Source organism: Danio aesculapii, chromosome 1, assembly GCF_903798145.1.
Source record: "Danio aesculapii chromosome 1, fDanAes4.1, whole genome shotgun sequence".
NCBI classification, from domain to species: Eukaryota; Metazoa; Chordata; class Actinopteri; order Cypriniformes; family Danionidae; genus Danio; species Danio aesculapii.
In genome coordinates this window covers 13,214,264-13,230,591 of record NC_079435.1, presented here as the reverse complement: position 1 = coordinate 13,230,591, position 16,328 = coordinate 13,214,264, and the positions used below count along the sequence as shown (strand labels likewise).

Genomic DNA, 16,328 nt, shown 5'->3' with positions numbered 1-16,328 from the left:
ATTTTGTCTTCATATAATGCTGTATTTGCGGCCGGGAAATCACATGTGACGTGAACTGTTATCACAGACAGGACGGGCGCGCAACCTACTTAATGATAGACGTGTGCGTCTACTTTAGCGAACAGAACCTGCATAGGCTGTGAGTAACAGGTAATAAAGTTGTAAATAATATTCAGTTTGTGGCACAGACTGATCGTTTGAGAGCCGCGCGCGAAGTATGAACAGCACTAAGCAGTGAAAATGAAACCGAAAGTGTGCACATCATTTAAATGATCATATCGCATTTTAGAGTTATGATTGCAGCATTTGATCTGTTCTTTCTTTCATAGCGAACACACAGTTGTGCATGAAAATAAATGTTAACAGTGTCAGTATAACTACTCTAGCCTATATAATGTTAATTTTACCAGTGAATTAAATGGTCTAATAATGTTGTCAATGACAGATTGCAAGCATAGGCCTATATCTTAAACATAATTCAACATCAGAATTATTTTAAGTAGAATAGAATTATTAATAAAATCCAGTAGACCTACACATAATATTATTATTGTTGTTGTTTTACCATATGTTTGAGAAATATGAATATGCATTACTTAAAACAATAGGTCATTGAATTTTGGTAGTAATAAAGTGTACGAACCCTGATAAAATCAAACCATGTATGTATTTATACATTAATATTATTGAGCAGGGTGGCCAACTGAAATGCCAACTGACCCAGCTGGGGCTTGACCCAGCAACCTTCTTGCTGTGAGGCGATAGTGCTACCCACTGTGCCACCGTGACACCCATCTTACAGCTTTCCTTCAGCTTTCTTTATTACAACTCTATGTAATATGTAATCAAGCATACTTTGTTGCTACTTTCTAGTGGTGTAATGGATTACAAACCTCATGGTTCGGATCACACACAATATTTTAGTCCTGGATCTAACCATTTTTCAGATCAGCAAAAAAGGGAGGAGACAAATGTTATTTACTTTCCATTTATACAAAACAATTACTACAAAAACCATTGGTTTTAACAGACACAACTTAGAACCTGTAATTTTAATAAAAATCCGTAACACCCCACCTACTTTCACATTTTTTTGGGCTGCAAGTCACATTGGCTAATTGGGGATATTTTTCCAATCACAATTGCTTAACTCTACCACTTGCAGTAAAGTTATAGTTATTTGTGGTTTACTCATATTTCATCTCTCTTTGTATATTCTTGCCGCTGTTACAGTTGAATAAGCACAGCGAGACAACAGCTAAATGATTACAATGACATTTTGAACCTTGAATCTTGAAAGAACAAAAACATTATGCTAAGAGGGGAAATAGGAATGAGAAATGGAGAGAGGAGATGTAAACGAGAGAAATGTTCTCAAATGAATGCTCTCAAATGAAGTGTGAATCGCCCACTCTCCTCTTCACTTTCTCATTTCCTTTCCTTCACCGCATGCTAATGAGATGGTGCGAGTGTGTCGGTGCGGCGCAGAAAGGGAGGGTAAATGTGCTTCCAGTGACAGACGTCTTATAGAGTGCATGCAAAGCTTACAGAGGTCACTGCCCACCCACACAAACTTCTGTAATACTAGCTGTTTTTAGCCGTGGATGAGTCTGTGTGCATATATTTGTTTGGTTTAAACTTTACTGAGATTGTGTCGGTTGCAGGTGTGTGTGGGTGAGACCTGGAGCACTGTCTGGTGTTGTAAAAGGTTACTGGAGTGCATCTGTATTTTTTTATCAATGATTTGAAGTGATTCCGATGAGAAATTTAAATTAAATACATATAAATCTGATACCTACAACAGCAAAGTCACAGTTTTGAAAAGGTCTATAATTGCATGTGTATATTATAGATTATGGGGTGGCGTGGTGGCACAGTGGGTAGTGCTGTTGCCTCACAGCAAGAAGGTCACTGGTTCGAGCCTCAGCTGGGTCAGTTGGCATTTCTCCCCTTGGTGGAGTTTGCATGTTCTCCCCTTGTTCAAGTGGGTTTCCTCCGGGTGCTCCGGTTTCCCCCACAAGTCCAAAGCTTAGACATCCCAAGTTGGAAAAAATCATTTTCGGGGATATATAAATGATTTGCGGGAGATGAAAAAAAGGGGTGCGTGACATATTTGGGGGGGGGCACGTGCGATTTTCAGGAGATTATCATTCGTTTGCTGGCATCGGGGCGTCACTATGCATATGCGGGAGACTCCCGGAACTTACGGGAGACTTTGATGTCTGCAAACTTCTTTTATGAACAACATGCTTGATATTATTAGCTATTTTTCCATCCAAAGATGCAAACTAAATGTATGCGCAAAACTGGATTATCGCATAAAAGACGTGCGATTAACGCAGTGTTTCCATCCAATGAGTCAAAGCGAACAAAATCGTCACTTTCTGATTAACTGGCGCCAAATATCAAAAAGAAAAACGGAATTTACTGCAGTAGGAGAAGCTGTGTGAATCGTTTCCTTATTTAATGAATGACTTGCGCCTCAGAAGACAATGCCGATACGCAATGAACTCATGGTGGTGTTTGTAACTATGAGAAGCGGAGCACAGACGCTCTTGACAATTCTGAAGGTAATTAATAATACAATAACTTTATGCGCATCTTGCCATCTCCATCAACCGTTTTTTATGCACATATCCAAAATGCACATAAAAATAGGTGGATGGAAACGTGGATATAGATTTTCGGAACCAAAATTGTGAACACATAATGGCTGCCAAAGTTTGTAAGATTATTGAGGAAACATCATAGAGGCATGGTTTTTGTTGACATGGCTCCACTAAACCTTCCTTAATTCATTGTGGCACCAGTCTAAGACATGCCATGTTTAAAAGGTGGATGAGGAGCTTCTGTCCTCCAATTGGCCAAATATTGTGGCCAGAACTAGCCATGGAGGATTGAAAACCAATCAGTTTTTGCATTCTTGCCATTTACAATTTCACACAGCACCATTGTTCAAATAGACCGTGCCAAGGTCTGGGTGATACCTCATAGTCTTAACCATACACAAGTGATATTTCAGTTACTACTTTATATGTTTCAGTTAGACTACTTAATAATTATGTTGAAATTATTAGGAATGCTTTAGTACTGCTGAAATCATGGTTTCGAGGAAACTTAACTATTTTACGTTTTTGTCAGTTAAGTGGCTAATTCGTACGAATACATACAAGTTTAGTTGTATAAAAATGTCCAATTTTTAAAAGGAGGTGTGAAACCAAACCCCACCCCTAAACCCAAATCTTACTATATTTTACGAATCAGATTCATACGAATTAGCAGCTACATCAAAAAGTTATGAATAGCTGTGAGATAGAGCTAGATAATTTGATGCATAATAGATCAAGCATGCTTACCCAGAATCCTCAGCTGTGTGACTGCACCATGCAGTCCAAAGAACATCCAGAGTGGTCGTGAGTTGTCCACACACACCTGCATCCCCACATTGGTGCCATTATGGCTCAGAATTACTTCCCCTTCCTGGGTGACCAGGAAGCCCAGTATATCAGCACTTTGCAAAGCAGTAGGCACCCTACACACTGCCCAGAACTCCTTACGGTCTACCAGAGCTTCGGGATTGTAAGGGAGGTCGCTAGGACGAAGCACTGCTGGGTCACATGATGTCACGCCATACGAGAGAGACCCAAATCGAGCAGGACTGGACTTAATGACTTTGATGAAGATGGTTTCGCCAATTCTCAGCGGGCGATCTGTGAAGACCAGTGTGCGTTCTTCACGGTTGTGTTCAGATCGTGCCACGGTTTGTTCGTTGAGGATTTTGATGTGGGCACCTCGGAGCTGGTGGAAACGAATGTCACATTCCAAGGCGTGAGGAAGCAGCGACGACTGCTGGGAGTTCATGGAGTTTTGAGGAATGGGACAGGTGACAGGAGCAGGAGGGAGTCGAAGCCTGGAGTCGTCTTGTGGCAGGTTGAGATCACAAAGGCTGACAGACAAGCGGGAGGTGTCTGCTTCACGTCTTAAAGAGGTGGATCCACGGACTGTGGTGAAGGATCGTGGCCGGAGAAGGTCTGGAGGGACGACTTCACTCTCTGTGGGACATAGATGAGATACAATGATCAGATTAGCTACAGTATTAACATTATACAGTTGATTCAGTGGTTGACCATACATAATGAACAAACATTGGAGAATAATCAGCCTGGCCACTAAAACTAAATATGTCCCCAAGATGTTTTTTTTGATATTTACTGTGCTGGTTTCCACTGGTTGAACTACAGTACATTCCAGGTTGATGTGATATTGTTTTACAGCATCCATTTTGACTCCAAAAACCCTTGTTTCAAGACAATGTTTAAAGTTCCTCTCATTTAAATTGATATGTATCCCTAGTACAGTGTTTCTGTTGTGGACCTAGGGTGTCCAAACCATTTCTTGGAGGGTCACAGTCCTACAAAATTTTTGTTCTAACCCTAATTAAACACATGAACCAAATAATCAAAGCCCTTATACTCAATTTCCAATCTAGAGTTGGCTGTGGTGGGAATTTCTAGGTGTCTGTACGGGGGGTCACGAACTTAAGAGCAAGGAGTGAGCTGTGCTATGCATCGAGTTTTGGCCAGCTGCTGTGATCGGATATTATACTGAAGTCAACAGTTTTTAAGGGATTACGAAAGTTTTCCGGAAGAAATAACAAAATGGGAGATGGGTCTGAAATACGTGAAACTCTCGGGAAAAATGGGAGTGTTGGCAAGTATGATATAATCATATCAACAAAACAGGACGTGCGCAAAGCAACTGGGATTAAAAGATCTGTTCAGCTCTCTGTGATCATCAGTCATCATCAAATGTGATCAAGAATGAGTTTTACAAGTTTAAAACTATTTAAAACAGCCACGTGTCAGTACAATCACAAAAGAAGACGCTTCAATCCTGGTTTGTGGATGTTAAATCAGGGTTATTTTGTACATTAACATATCAGATATCCATACAGCAGTGAATATTAACGTGTATCCTGTCACATTTGCATGCAAAAACGGTGTGTGTGTGTGTGTGTGTGCGTGTGTGTGTGTGTGCGTGTGTGTGTGTGTGTGTGTGTGTGTGAACTTTGTAACGTCATTGTGAGTCACTCATCGTTGCAGAAAGGCTTGAATTGACTCCACAACAAAAACATCAAATAATCATTGGTAAAGGTTTTACTGCAGTATTTCTCACAAACATTACATGAGATCTGCTTCCTTCATGTCTGTCACTGTGCTGTTTATCTGACGCAGCCGAGGCGGAGATGGAGGCACACTCTGACAGGCACGTGGGATCTGTGGGCGGGGAGAACTAGCATTGATGGTAACAAAAACAGCTACATTGTGTTCAATGCAGAAAAATCCAATAATCTGAAAGATATAATAAATAATCAGATGTGTGTTTTGAGCTGAAACTTTACAGACATATTCTGGAGACACAAAAGACTTATCTTAAATCTTAAAAAAGGGGTCAAATAGGTACCCTTTAAGTCATTTTTGACTACTTCAAAGACATTCATGCAAAAGACACTAGTAATAAAACAAGCATAAATTCTGTAAGAAACTCATGTCCTTGTTATTGTTCACCTCTTTGTAGATCAGTATGGTTAAAAGTGAGTTCAAGGCAGCTAGTGTAAATGTAACGCATTACTATTTTACATAAGAGCTAATGTTGTTTCCGAACTAGCTGCCAGGCAGTGTGTCTCTCTATCATTTACACCAGTTACTTCAGCAACTTCTAGGAATAGAACTTTGTAGTAATGCAATAGTACGCTAACATAGTACAGCAGTCATAACATACCCAACCCTCCTCGCTCCGCCTGCCTAAAATAGTGCTAAATATGAATGAAATGCTGTGCTAGCAACATGCTGTGTGTACACCAAACTTAATTCCCCATTCCTAGTAGCCTAAAATAGCATATTACAGTATTTTAAAGGTAGGCTAGCTTAGCTTATCATAGCTCAGCACTCAAACAAGCTAAAGACCGTCGTTCCCTCCTTTTGCAACTGATAGCCCCACTGGAGTGTGCCCTGTATTTAGACCTCATCTGTGCATTCGAAGACAGTCAGACCCCAGACAAAAATATTAGCACTAAAATTGACTGTCAGTGCTAATTAGCTTGTTAAAATTAGCTGCTCCTCCTAAGAGCCATACCACTGATAGGGAGAACTTTATTTAACCTACTCAGTGAAATAGATTTCGTATGTAAAGCTTATACCTGAGCACCATTTGCATATTAAAAAATGTAGTCATGCTAACTTATTCAATATTTGATTATTATTATTATTATTTTTAACTGCATGGTGTTTTACATTACCATACTCACTGCAGTTTTGCTTTACAAGAGATGTTTAAACACAGAGGGAAGTGACTAAAAGATAAAAGCTGGAGGTCAAGAAGTGTGATAGAAGAAGATAAAATAAAAGAGAGCCTCAATTTCTCTTCCTGTGTCTGTCTTTATATATCGACAGTGACCCAGAGAGACTGTTGATTAGCCCTCGTCGCAGATAAATCCTCTTAGACCCAATTACAGTGTGTGTGCGTCTGTGTGTAAGTGGCTCGGCAAACAGTGAAAGAGACAGATCAAGAAAGAGTGGTTCTCCAACCCTCTATATTTAGCTCTGTAAGGACGCAACTCATTTCCATCAGGATGAAGGACGTAAGAACTTAATCCCCAACATGCAAAGCTAACAGGTCAACAAATGACTTATTGCCTAATAATACGCAAGGATACTATATAAACAGTGTGAAGCAATATCTGTGACCTGAGTCAGCAAACGACTTATTCCCTAATCATACGCAAGACTACTGTACAAATAGAATGAAGCAGTATCTGACGAAGTTGTTTTTCTTCTGCCATTCAGAATGAGTCGACGCGGCTCAGGTGACAAAAAAGGGATTACATTATCACCGTAGCGTTGAAATGCTTGCTTAGTACAGATAGGGTAAGTAAATGAAAGCGGGATCGGTGATGCATTATAATGGACCACAATAGGCTGGAAATGGTTGCAGGCCAAGAAAGGCTGCTAAAGTATAAGTTCCCCTACTTGTGCGAGGCCTTGATCTCTCACAATGAGCAAATTCTTGCAAGTTTCAGCTTGAGAATATGGTGTAGCATCTAAACTGTAATAAGTGATCATAATCTATTGTTTTTCTTGAGATCTGCTGCATACACCTTTTTCTAAGGGGAAGTTTACACCGCTATGTTTCCAGCCAAAAAAACCCCCTGGAAACTCTGTATGTGTTTTGCCTGTTCGCTTACACCACAACAGCTTTTTTGAGATTGAAAATACATCAATCTTTAATGTTGAAGTTCTTGAAAATGCAGCCGTATATGTAAATATCTTGTATGTAAGTATTCATGTAAAAAAACACTGCAATGGTGGAGTACATGGTAGTGTTGTTGTTGCTCAACCAACAGTGGAGATGCATCTTGCGTACATGGCAAATTTTATAGACACATCAGCACTGATTTGTCAACAGCTTGTTGTCATTCCATCTTTACAAATACTGTTTACTAACAACGTGACAGTAAGAAATATTACCCTGGCATATTAATACAGATATTTTGGCCATGTTTGCAGAAGTGTAAATGCGAATGGAAAACATTTTGAAACTTTTTTTAACACAAAGGTAAAAACTTCTTTATTTCGCTATATTTTTGTCATGCAAACCTAGCCTAACTTTCACAGGTGGAACATAGAACATCTAGAATCTCCAACCCTTTTTTATGGCTGATTATACTTCTGCATCAAGCGCAGGCGTATGGTCTGGTGCAGCCTTCACCCAGTCGCATAGCCCTTGCCGTGGCTGACGTCAACGCTGATGCGCACCTCTCAAAAAATTTAATTACACGTCGCAACCATGGGTAGCGCAAGCTCTGTGATTGGTCAGCTTGGTATCGCTGACAAGCGTGGGCAGTGCTGAGAGCCGTGAGCCTGATGGAGTGATTGTTTACAAGTGTCGAGTTCCATGAAGGAGCTCCAGATGAAAACTTTTGTTTTGTGTTTACCTTATGATAAAAGTTGTTGCACGTTCACCGGTTCCCACCTCTGAATGAGCGAGTTTGAGCAACTTTCAGTGTTCAGAAAAAACAAAACACCCGCGAAGAAACTCGACACAGAGGAACATAAAAACCTGCTGCCAGCTTATGCTTTGGATATGTTATTGCAGAGCAACACAAACAGCGTGCAGAAGTATAAATGCGCGACTACACACAAGGCAGGTGGCGTAGGCCACGGTGATCACTCGATGCAGAAGTATAAACCAGCCTTAAGCTGAGACACCTTGAGTGAGCTTCTGCTGCTGTAGCTCACCCGCTTCAAGTTTTAATATGTTGTTGTTAGGTGCTTTTCTACACACCACTGGTAAAACAAGTGATTATATGAGCAGTGTTTCCTCTAGGATTTTCTTCAGCTGTGGCGGCAGACCTTTTACACAGATCTACCAACTACCTTTGGCGTTATTTCAATGACAAATGTGGCGAGTGCAGTATTACAAGCTGAGATTGCATTCATGTAATAAGAGCATGCGAATCTCTTTGCTTGCACGCCGATTTTCTCTGTTCTTAAATGACCCTCAAATATACGCTGCTCAACTGCTGAATAGTGGTTTAGTGCATTTATGTAATAAGTATGTCTCCAACATTTATTAGATTTGTTAGAAATATTTATGAATGTCTCCAATAGACCTACAGAGCGGCATTAATGCGTCCTGAGGTAAAGTGAAACGGCTACAAACTCCAGCAAGATAAAGTCATTGTATGCAGAGCCATATACCTTTATCTATAAAGCGTAATTATGGAAACTGTGTTCATCTTAACTGAAAGCTACGTCATGTTTGCTGGCCTCACGCATCACACACCTTTCAGTCAGTCAGTCAGTATGTCAACTTAAAGGGTTAAACAAATAATGCACAGCACTACTACGGTTACAGAAAAGTTCACGCTCTTATAATTCTTGTGCCTTTTTAATATGTTTTGGTGCGATTATGACCTGCTATTAAAAAAAATAGCAACAACTTAAGGTTATGAATGAGAAGCTGTTATGTAGCAGTGGTGGGATGAATTTTGGTGTGGAATGAATGTTTCGGAAACCATGTATGAGTTTTTGTTGTCTTTCTGTCAGCTTGAAACAGCCTGGCCGTAGAAATGCCACCCACTTGTTGTTTTCTACATTGAAGAAAATTCACTGTAAAGTGAACACAGAAGGTGTTCCGTGAAAATGATTGAACATCAGAAGTTTGTGACCACTCAGAACAACCTGTTTGGCACCAACAACCATGCCGGGTTGCATATATTACCCTTTTTCCCAATTCTAATGCTTATTTCAAACTTAAGCAGATCGTATTCATCTACATTTACAACATTGCACCTAATAATAATAATAATAATAATAATAATAATAATAATAATAATAATAATAATAATAATAATAATAATTTCTTACATTTATATAAAACTTTTCTGGACACTCAAAGTGCTTTACACAATGAGGGGAATCTCCTCATCCACCACCAGTGTGCAGCATCCCCCTGGTTGACGCGACAGCAGCCATATTGCGCCATACTGCACACCACACACCAGCTGATTGGTGGACAGAGTGATGAAGCCACTTATGATAAGGGGATGGTTAGGAGCCCATAATGGACAGAGGCCAGTGGGCAAATTTGGTCAGGATGTTAAACTACTCTTTTTTTTTAAGGACATCCTGGGATATTTAATGACCACAGAGGGTCGGGACCTCGACACCCACAACATCTACAACATTGCACACATCTACGTTAAAGTTGCTGCCATGTAATTGGCAGAATATATATCTGCATTAATGAACATATTAACAGGTGTGCCTAGTGGCTGGCACATTTAACTCTGGATCCCATTATTGAGTCTCATATCTTGCATGATGAATCTGAGGCAAATGTCTTTTGATTTTGCACAAATCTGTCTTTGTTGTCAAGTTCATTGTAGTGCTACGTGATGTGCTCTGAACTGCAAATCTGTGTCCCAAGATACGGCTTAATTTTCTTTATTGATCTTTTGAGAACACTTTCTGGGAACTTCAAAGTGCCTTGGGAAGAAACAAGCGTGGTATAGCCTGTGCTAATTAGTGAGATATTAAACACTCCTAAGGAGAGCATGGGGATGGCCCAGGGGCATTAACTCTAACAAAACTACAAAATTATTAAAGGCAAGATGGAGAATTAAACTAGAGTCATTTGTGGACGAGAAAAATAAAGTCACTGGAGATAATGAAGACATTCAACACTTATAAACAGGCATCGTAATTGCTTGGTCAAAATTGGTCATAACATTTTCTTTAAGTCCAAGTTAAAAGGTTAAACTAAGACCAGTAAGAAGTTCTATGAACAAAAAGCTGCTTGCATGCTTTGCTTGTTTTTTTAATGCTTATTCTTTTTAATAACGAGTTGTGTTGAATTCAGATTAAAATTTGTTACATAAAACTGGCGTTAACAAATGATTAAACACTTTTATAATGCCAATGGTCAGCTTTCAATATATGGGATATACCAATCAAGACTTTCTTATGGGGGTTTGGATTAACATGAGGGTCAATATATGATGACAGAATTAATCAAATTTTGGATAAACTCACACTTTAAATGCATGGTTAAAACCCACACACAGCTGAACACACCCATTTGGATGGGGCAGAAAACCGAGTAATGACATCACCACAGGGGGTCTGGCCGGAGTGTCTGTTATATCAGGCTCATTAGAGTAAAGTCATGCTGTAAATAGGATTAATCCAGGCTTCAGTGGCCCACACTTGCCCTAGACCTGGAGGAACTGACGTAAGCCTAGAATCTAGTTTGAGCAGACATACAGCTTCTATTTGGACAAATTAAATAAGGGGAAAAGGAGAATGGTTGACAATGGACTAAATAGAAAAGCAATGAGTTTCTGGCCATTTTGAGTACAAAAATTGCATTAGGTGCTTTGGGATGGATGTTATCCATCTATGCCTTCCATGTTGTCCATCCATATCACTCTCCTTTATCTCATGCAGTCATTTCTTTTCTTCTATAGTTTATCCCAATCTTAATAGGATCAATCCATAATGGGATCTGGGCTCTGAGGATTCTGTCTGGTAACAGTGAAAATAGAGCTTTCACACAGAAAAGCAATGATATAATCAGTTTGTTCAATGACAATGGCTTCATTAATACAGTATGTTTTTGAACTTTTTCTTATACAGGGCCAAAATACCCAACTTGATTGAGGGCTGTGGGCCGAAGTTGAATATACTGAATTGAATTGAATATAAGTTGAATATATTGTATTACAATACATTTGCCATGGGTTATTTCCTAATTTATTTGCTAATATTAAAAAAAAAAACTAGAAAATGTTGCTTTAAACATATTAAGCAATGATGCAGTAGCATGTTTTACTTTTTATAATGAACTAATTATAGTAAAAACATAAGCAATCCCATTGATAACACAATGGAGTTCAATGCTGAATACAGTAGTCGAGCTGCTCCTGCCTTTGTCTTGATTTGGTCATCGATGTCTTGTACATTGTCATCTGTCAAATGACTATTTACATTTTAAAAGTCTGATTCATTTAAAACATTTAAATAAAACATTTAATTTTAGTCTGCTAAAATGCTACGTAGCTTTTAGTTAGCTCTTTAATTAAACAAAGAGACAAAAGGTTACATTAAATTCGAAATGGTGATCTCTCTCAAAGGTATTTTCCCCACCCAACTCCCCATTATTCTCCCTTTCTTTTTAGATGGGATGGCAGGCCAAACCAAAGGTTACTATAGGCCAACTTTGGCTCGTGGGCGCTACTTTGGGCACCTGTGTTTTTGAGGATTGATATCGTATGCAATGTGAACTGTTTCTCCCATACTATACTGTAGATTACTGTACAGCAGGGCTATTCAATTGGCGGCCCGCGGGCCGAACCCGGCCCCCAAAGGCAATTTGTTCCAGCTCTCCAACTAGTGTGACCAAGACATCAAAAATAAATTTAGTTCAGTCGAAAAACGGCCGCTATACTTATGAAGGGACATGCGTCTGTTCAATACAGCACGAGCTGCAGCTGAAGGCTGCGCAGAGATGAGTCAAGTGACATTAAGCGAGTGGCGCGAGCAGCCGAAAACATTTGGATATGTTTATAGAAAAGGCCTTTTGTACAATGCACTGATATCATTAATAGGGATGCAATGATTAGCTAATTTCACTATTAACCACGCTTTAATTCATTACAATTAATTGATCATAAAAACTTCTCAATGCCGCGTTTCTGTTTAAAATGACTATGTATGTATGAACGCAGATAATAACAACAGTTCATTTAAATTCTTAGCTAATATATACCTTAAAATAACATCAGACAAACACATTTTTTTATTTATTCTTTTATTTATTTATTCATTTATTTATTCATTTTTAAATAGTATTTATTCATTGTAAAATTATCAGTCATGTTTAAATCAAAAATGTATTCATTTATTTTTAAGTTTACAAAAAGATGGACTATAGTTTGTTTTTTATTAATATTTTGTGCTGTATTTAGTTACTGAGCAGCAATAAACAGCACTAAAATATAAGCAGTTTTCCTGTCATTTTCTAAACTAGTAGTGTTTTGAATTTAAGAAATGCATAATAATGGTGATAACTGTAAAACCATGATTATTCTTCAAACTATATAATCGTACAACCAAAATCTATAATCTTAGCATCCCTAATTGTTACGCAGTTTAAAACATAACATATGAATATGTCTGAATGTAGAAGAAGCCTACTTGCGCAATACATTGATGTTGTTGTGCTTCAAAATACAACACTTGAATATGTTTGTAAAAGTCACATTGTACAATGCAGTGATGTTATATCGTTTCAAAATATTAACATTTTAATGTGGAAAAAGCCAACGTGGGTGTCTTAAGGAGCAAAAATACAACATATGGGCTCTTATATTTCTGTTGTGTCATCACATGTATTGCAAGTCATATCTCTCCGGCCCCTCATTTAGGATGCTTTTCATGAACTGGCCCCCATGACAAACTAATTGAATAGCCCTGCTGTACAGTAATAGTTTGAATACTATCTGTCTGTTTTTATGAATGAATAAGCAGTCACATATTTTGTAGCTTTATTGTTTGTTTTTACAAGATTGTACGATTTATATTTAGTTTTTATGAACCCAGACAGTGATCACTAATTAATAGCGGCTTGAAGAAGCACAAGGTCTATACTGTAGTAAGCAGAGCTCTTGACTGTAGTTGTCAATGGTGCTTTTATCTAGTGCAGACACAAACAGTCTTTGTCAGTCTTGACAGGATGTCTGATAAAAATGGCTCAAATCTGTCAACTCTGACCATTCATCAACAGACTCCTCTAAAGGAAATGTTAGAACGCCTAAAGGTTTACTTACAGTTTCCATTTGATATTCTCCATTTTGGTGAACAAGTGAGTGTTGATTACTGAATGAATTGTTTTCGGTGCATTTGGATTGGTAGGGAGATGGAAAAAGCAAGGGAGGGGCAAAGACGAGAACGTGCTCTTGCCAAGATGTCTGTGACCAGTGGCAGCTGCTGCCCCTCTAATTACCCTGCACCTGCTCAGCTGCCAATCGCCGCTTTCCCTTTGTCTTATTGGCAGCTTTCACACAAGCTATGGCTATTCTGCAATGTGACTGGATGAAACCAGATTGTAATCGCTTTGAAAATATAAATCTCTCTCTCTTTCTAAAAAAAAAAGACATGAATCAAGGCTTGTGCATTAATGTCTCACTTTAGAGATGGGACGCAGCTGCACTGACCGAAAGCAAATACCCAGTTTGATTGTCCTTTTTTTTCTAAGATGCTTCTTTTTTTTTATTTAGCACCAGGCTCCAGCACCTGTTGGGCTAAACACAAAAGGCAGTGGAAAATAAGCAGATGAGGTTTCTGATAAACAAAAGCTGCTCTTGGTTCAGTCAAAAAAGGGGTCTGGATCGGAGCGAAATGACCAAATATGGAAGTGGACTCTTCTCTGCTTTCGCTTCACTTTCAGAATAAGGTTGTCCTTGTTGTTTTTTTCTCTTGGATATTTACTGTTACCATACAAATACAGCTGAAGTCAGAATTATTAGCCTCCTTTGAGTTTTTTTTTTTCTTTTTTAACAGAGCAAGAAAATTTTCACAGTACGTCTGATAATATTTTTTCTTCTGGACAAAGTCTTATTTATTTTATTTTGGCTAGAATAAAAGCAGTTTTAAATTTTGTTATGAACCATTTTAAGGTCAAAATGATAAGCCCCTTTATGCTTTTCTTTTCTGATAGTCTACGGAACAAACCATTGTTATTCAATAACTTTCCTAATTACCCTAAACCGCATAGCTGACCTAATTAACCTAGTTAAGCCTTTAAATGTCACTTTACGCTGTATAGAAGTCTCTTGAAAAATATCTAGTCAAATATTATTTACTGCCATCATGACAAAGATTACATAAGTCAGTTATTAGAAATGAGTTATTAAAACTATTATGTTTAGAAATGTGTTGAAAAAAATCTGCTCTCCCTTAAACAGAAATTGGGGAAAAATAAACAGGGCTAAAAATTCAGGGGGGCTACTAATTCTGACTTCAACTGGATATACTAATCTGTGTATATTGCATTTGATTTCATTGGAAGCATTTGTCTCAAAAAGCCCATTATTCTATCCTAGTTTGTTACAGTAGATGTTCAACATGAACAAAAAAGTGGATGTGGGAAGAGAGCGTGGGGCCCACAGGGAAGTGTGATGCTGATGCATATGGTAGATGTACTGTAAGTGTGTGTGTGTGTGTGTTTGAGGGAAACAGTAGGGGGAGACAGGAGAGGTTTCATTACAGAGAGCTGGCTCTATGCCATGCTTGGCTGTTGGGTCTCTTTGTTTGGAAGAATGGCCACACAGGCAACACGTGGACCCATTGACAAATGATCTCTGGGTCACAAACCTCCTTCCCTGAGGTCATTTCTCACTTTCTCTCTCTGAAGCACACACGTACACGGCCAAAAACACCCAGGAACCCATAAAAGAGCCTCTGTGGGACTTATTTTCAAATCTTAGGCAGGCAAAGCAAGGTTTTCATACTTCATGACTCAAGCCAATAAAGCCCAGATTACTTTTTAGGTTATTTTTGAAAGACAACAGTATGTTAAAAACATAAAAATCCCTACACAATAAATGCATGTGTTTGATGTCACATATATATTGTACAGTGCTTCCCACAGGTTTGAAATATACTTGCGGTGGTAGCCAGATTGAAACACACCTTTTACCCACAGCACATAAACAGCCTATACTATATGCAACAGGCGACGCAGTGGCGTAGTAGGTAGCGCTGTCGCCTCACAGCAAGAAGGTCGCAGGTTGCCTCTGCTGGGACAGTTGGCATTTCTGTGAGGAGTTTGCATGTTCTCCCTGTGTTCACGTGGGTTTCCTCCGGGTGCTCCGGTTTCCCTCACAGTCCAAAGACATGCGGTACAGGTAAATTGGGTAGGCTAAATTGTCCCTGGTGTGCGAGTGTGTATGGATGTTCCCCACAGATGGGTTGCAGCTGGAAGGGCATCCGCTGTGTAAAACATATGCTGGATAAGTTGGCGGTTCATTCCACTGTGGCGACCCCAGATTAATAAAGGAACTAATCTGAAAAGAAAATGAATAAATGAACTATATGCAACAAACTAAACATAATTAGATTTTTAACAATACTTTTATTATTATCTGTTTTAAACGTTTTTTATGGGTTAAAGTAAAAAAATGGAAATAAATGAAAAAATCCACTATTTCTCTTTATGCCTTTCAGGGGCCATGTGCACATACTGACAAGTGAAATCTGCTCCTCTCTATCTCATTCAAGTTCAGGTTGCTTTATTGGCATTACATTTTGTACAGTATAGCCAAAGCATTTTAGATGTATAAAATATGCAATACATTGACATCCTCAAATTAATCAAATATACAGCAAATGATAAATAAATTACAGGAAATAGGAGTAAAAAAATGATAATTATTGCAAAAATAAAACATGTAGGTTATTTAAAAGAGACCAATGAGTTGATTACCCATTTCTAATGGTGTACCAATATTCTGCAGCCAATTAAAATGCAATTTCATCCTCCCCGAGTATTTACTCAGCCGGACGCAAAAAGGTGAGAGTCTCTGTGGCTCTGCAGAGCACGTGAGACTTTCTGGGACTGTCTAAGGACTATGAAATGGGTTAATCAGAGAAGCATTTTCCATTTTCCGATGGTTAATTGCTCGCGGATGTTTGGTTATATTGGGGCGGATACAAAAGAAGTGTAAAAGGATGATAATAATAATAATAATTAAATTAAAAAAAAAT

The 16,328-nt window shown here is 38.7% G+C and overlaps 1 protein-coding gene across 2 annotated transcripts in view; it reads right to left on the bottom strand.

Annotated features, from left to right (window-relative positions):
• Positions 1–16,328, bottom strand: part of neurl1aa (neuralized E3 ubiquitin protein ligase 1Aa) — a 133,971-nt gene that overhangs the window by 6,109 nt on the left and 111,534 nt on the right. For both annotated transcript variants that reach the window (XM_056456600.1, XM_056456601.1), the window contains exon 4: positions 3,357–4,052. In XM_056456600.1, the coding sequence (XP_056312575.1) occupies positions 3,357–4,052 (696 nt within the window). The remainder of the gene's footprint in view (positions 1–3,356; positions 4,053–16,328) is intronic.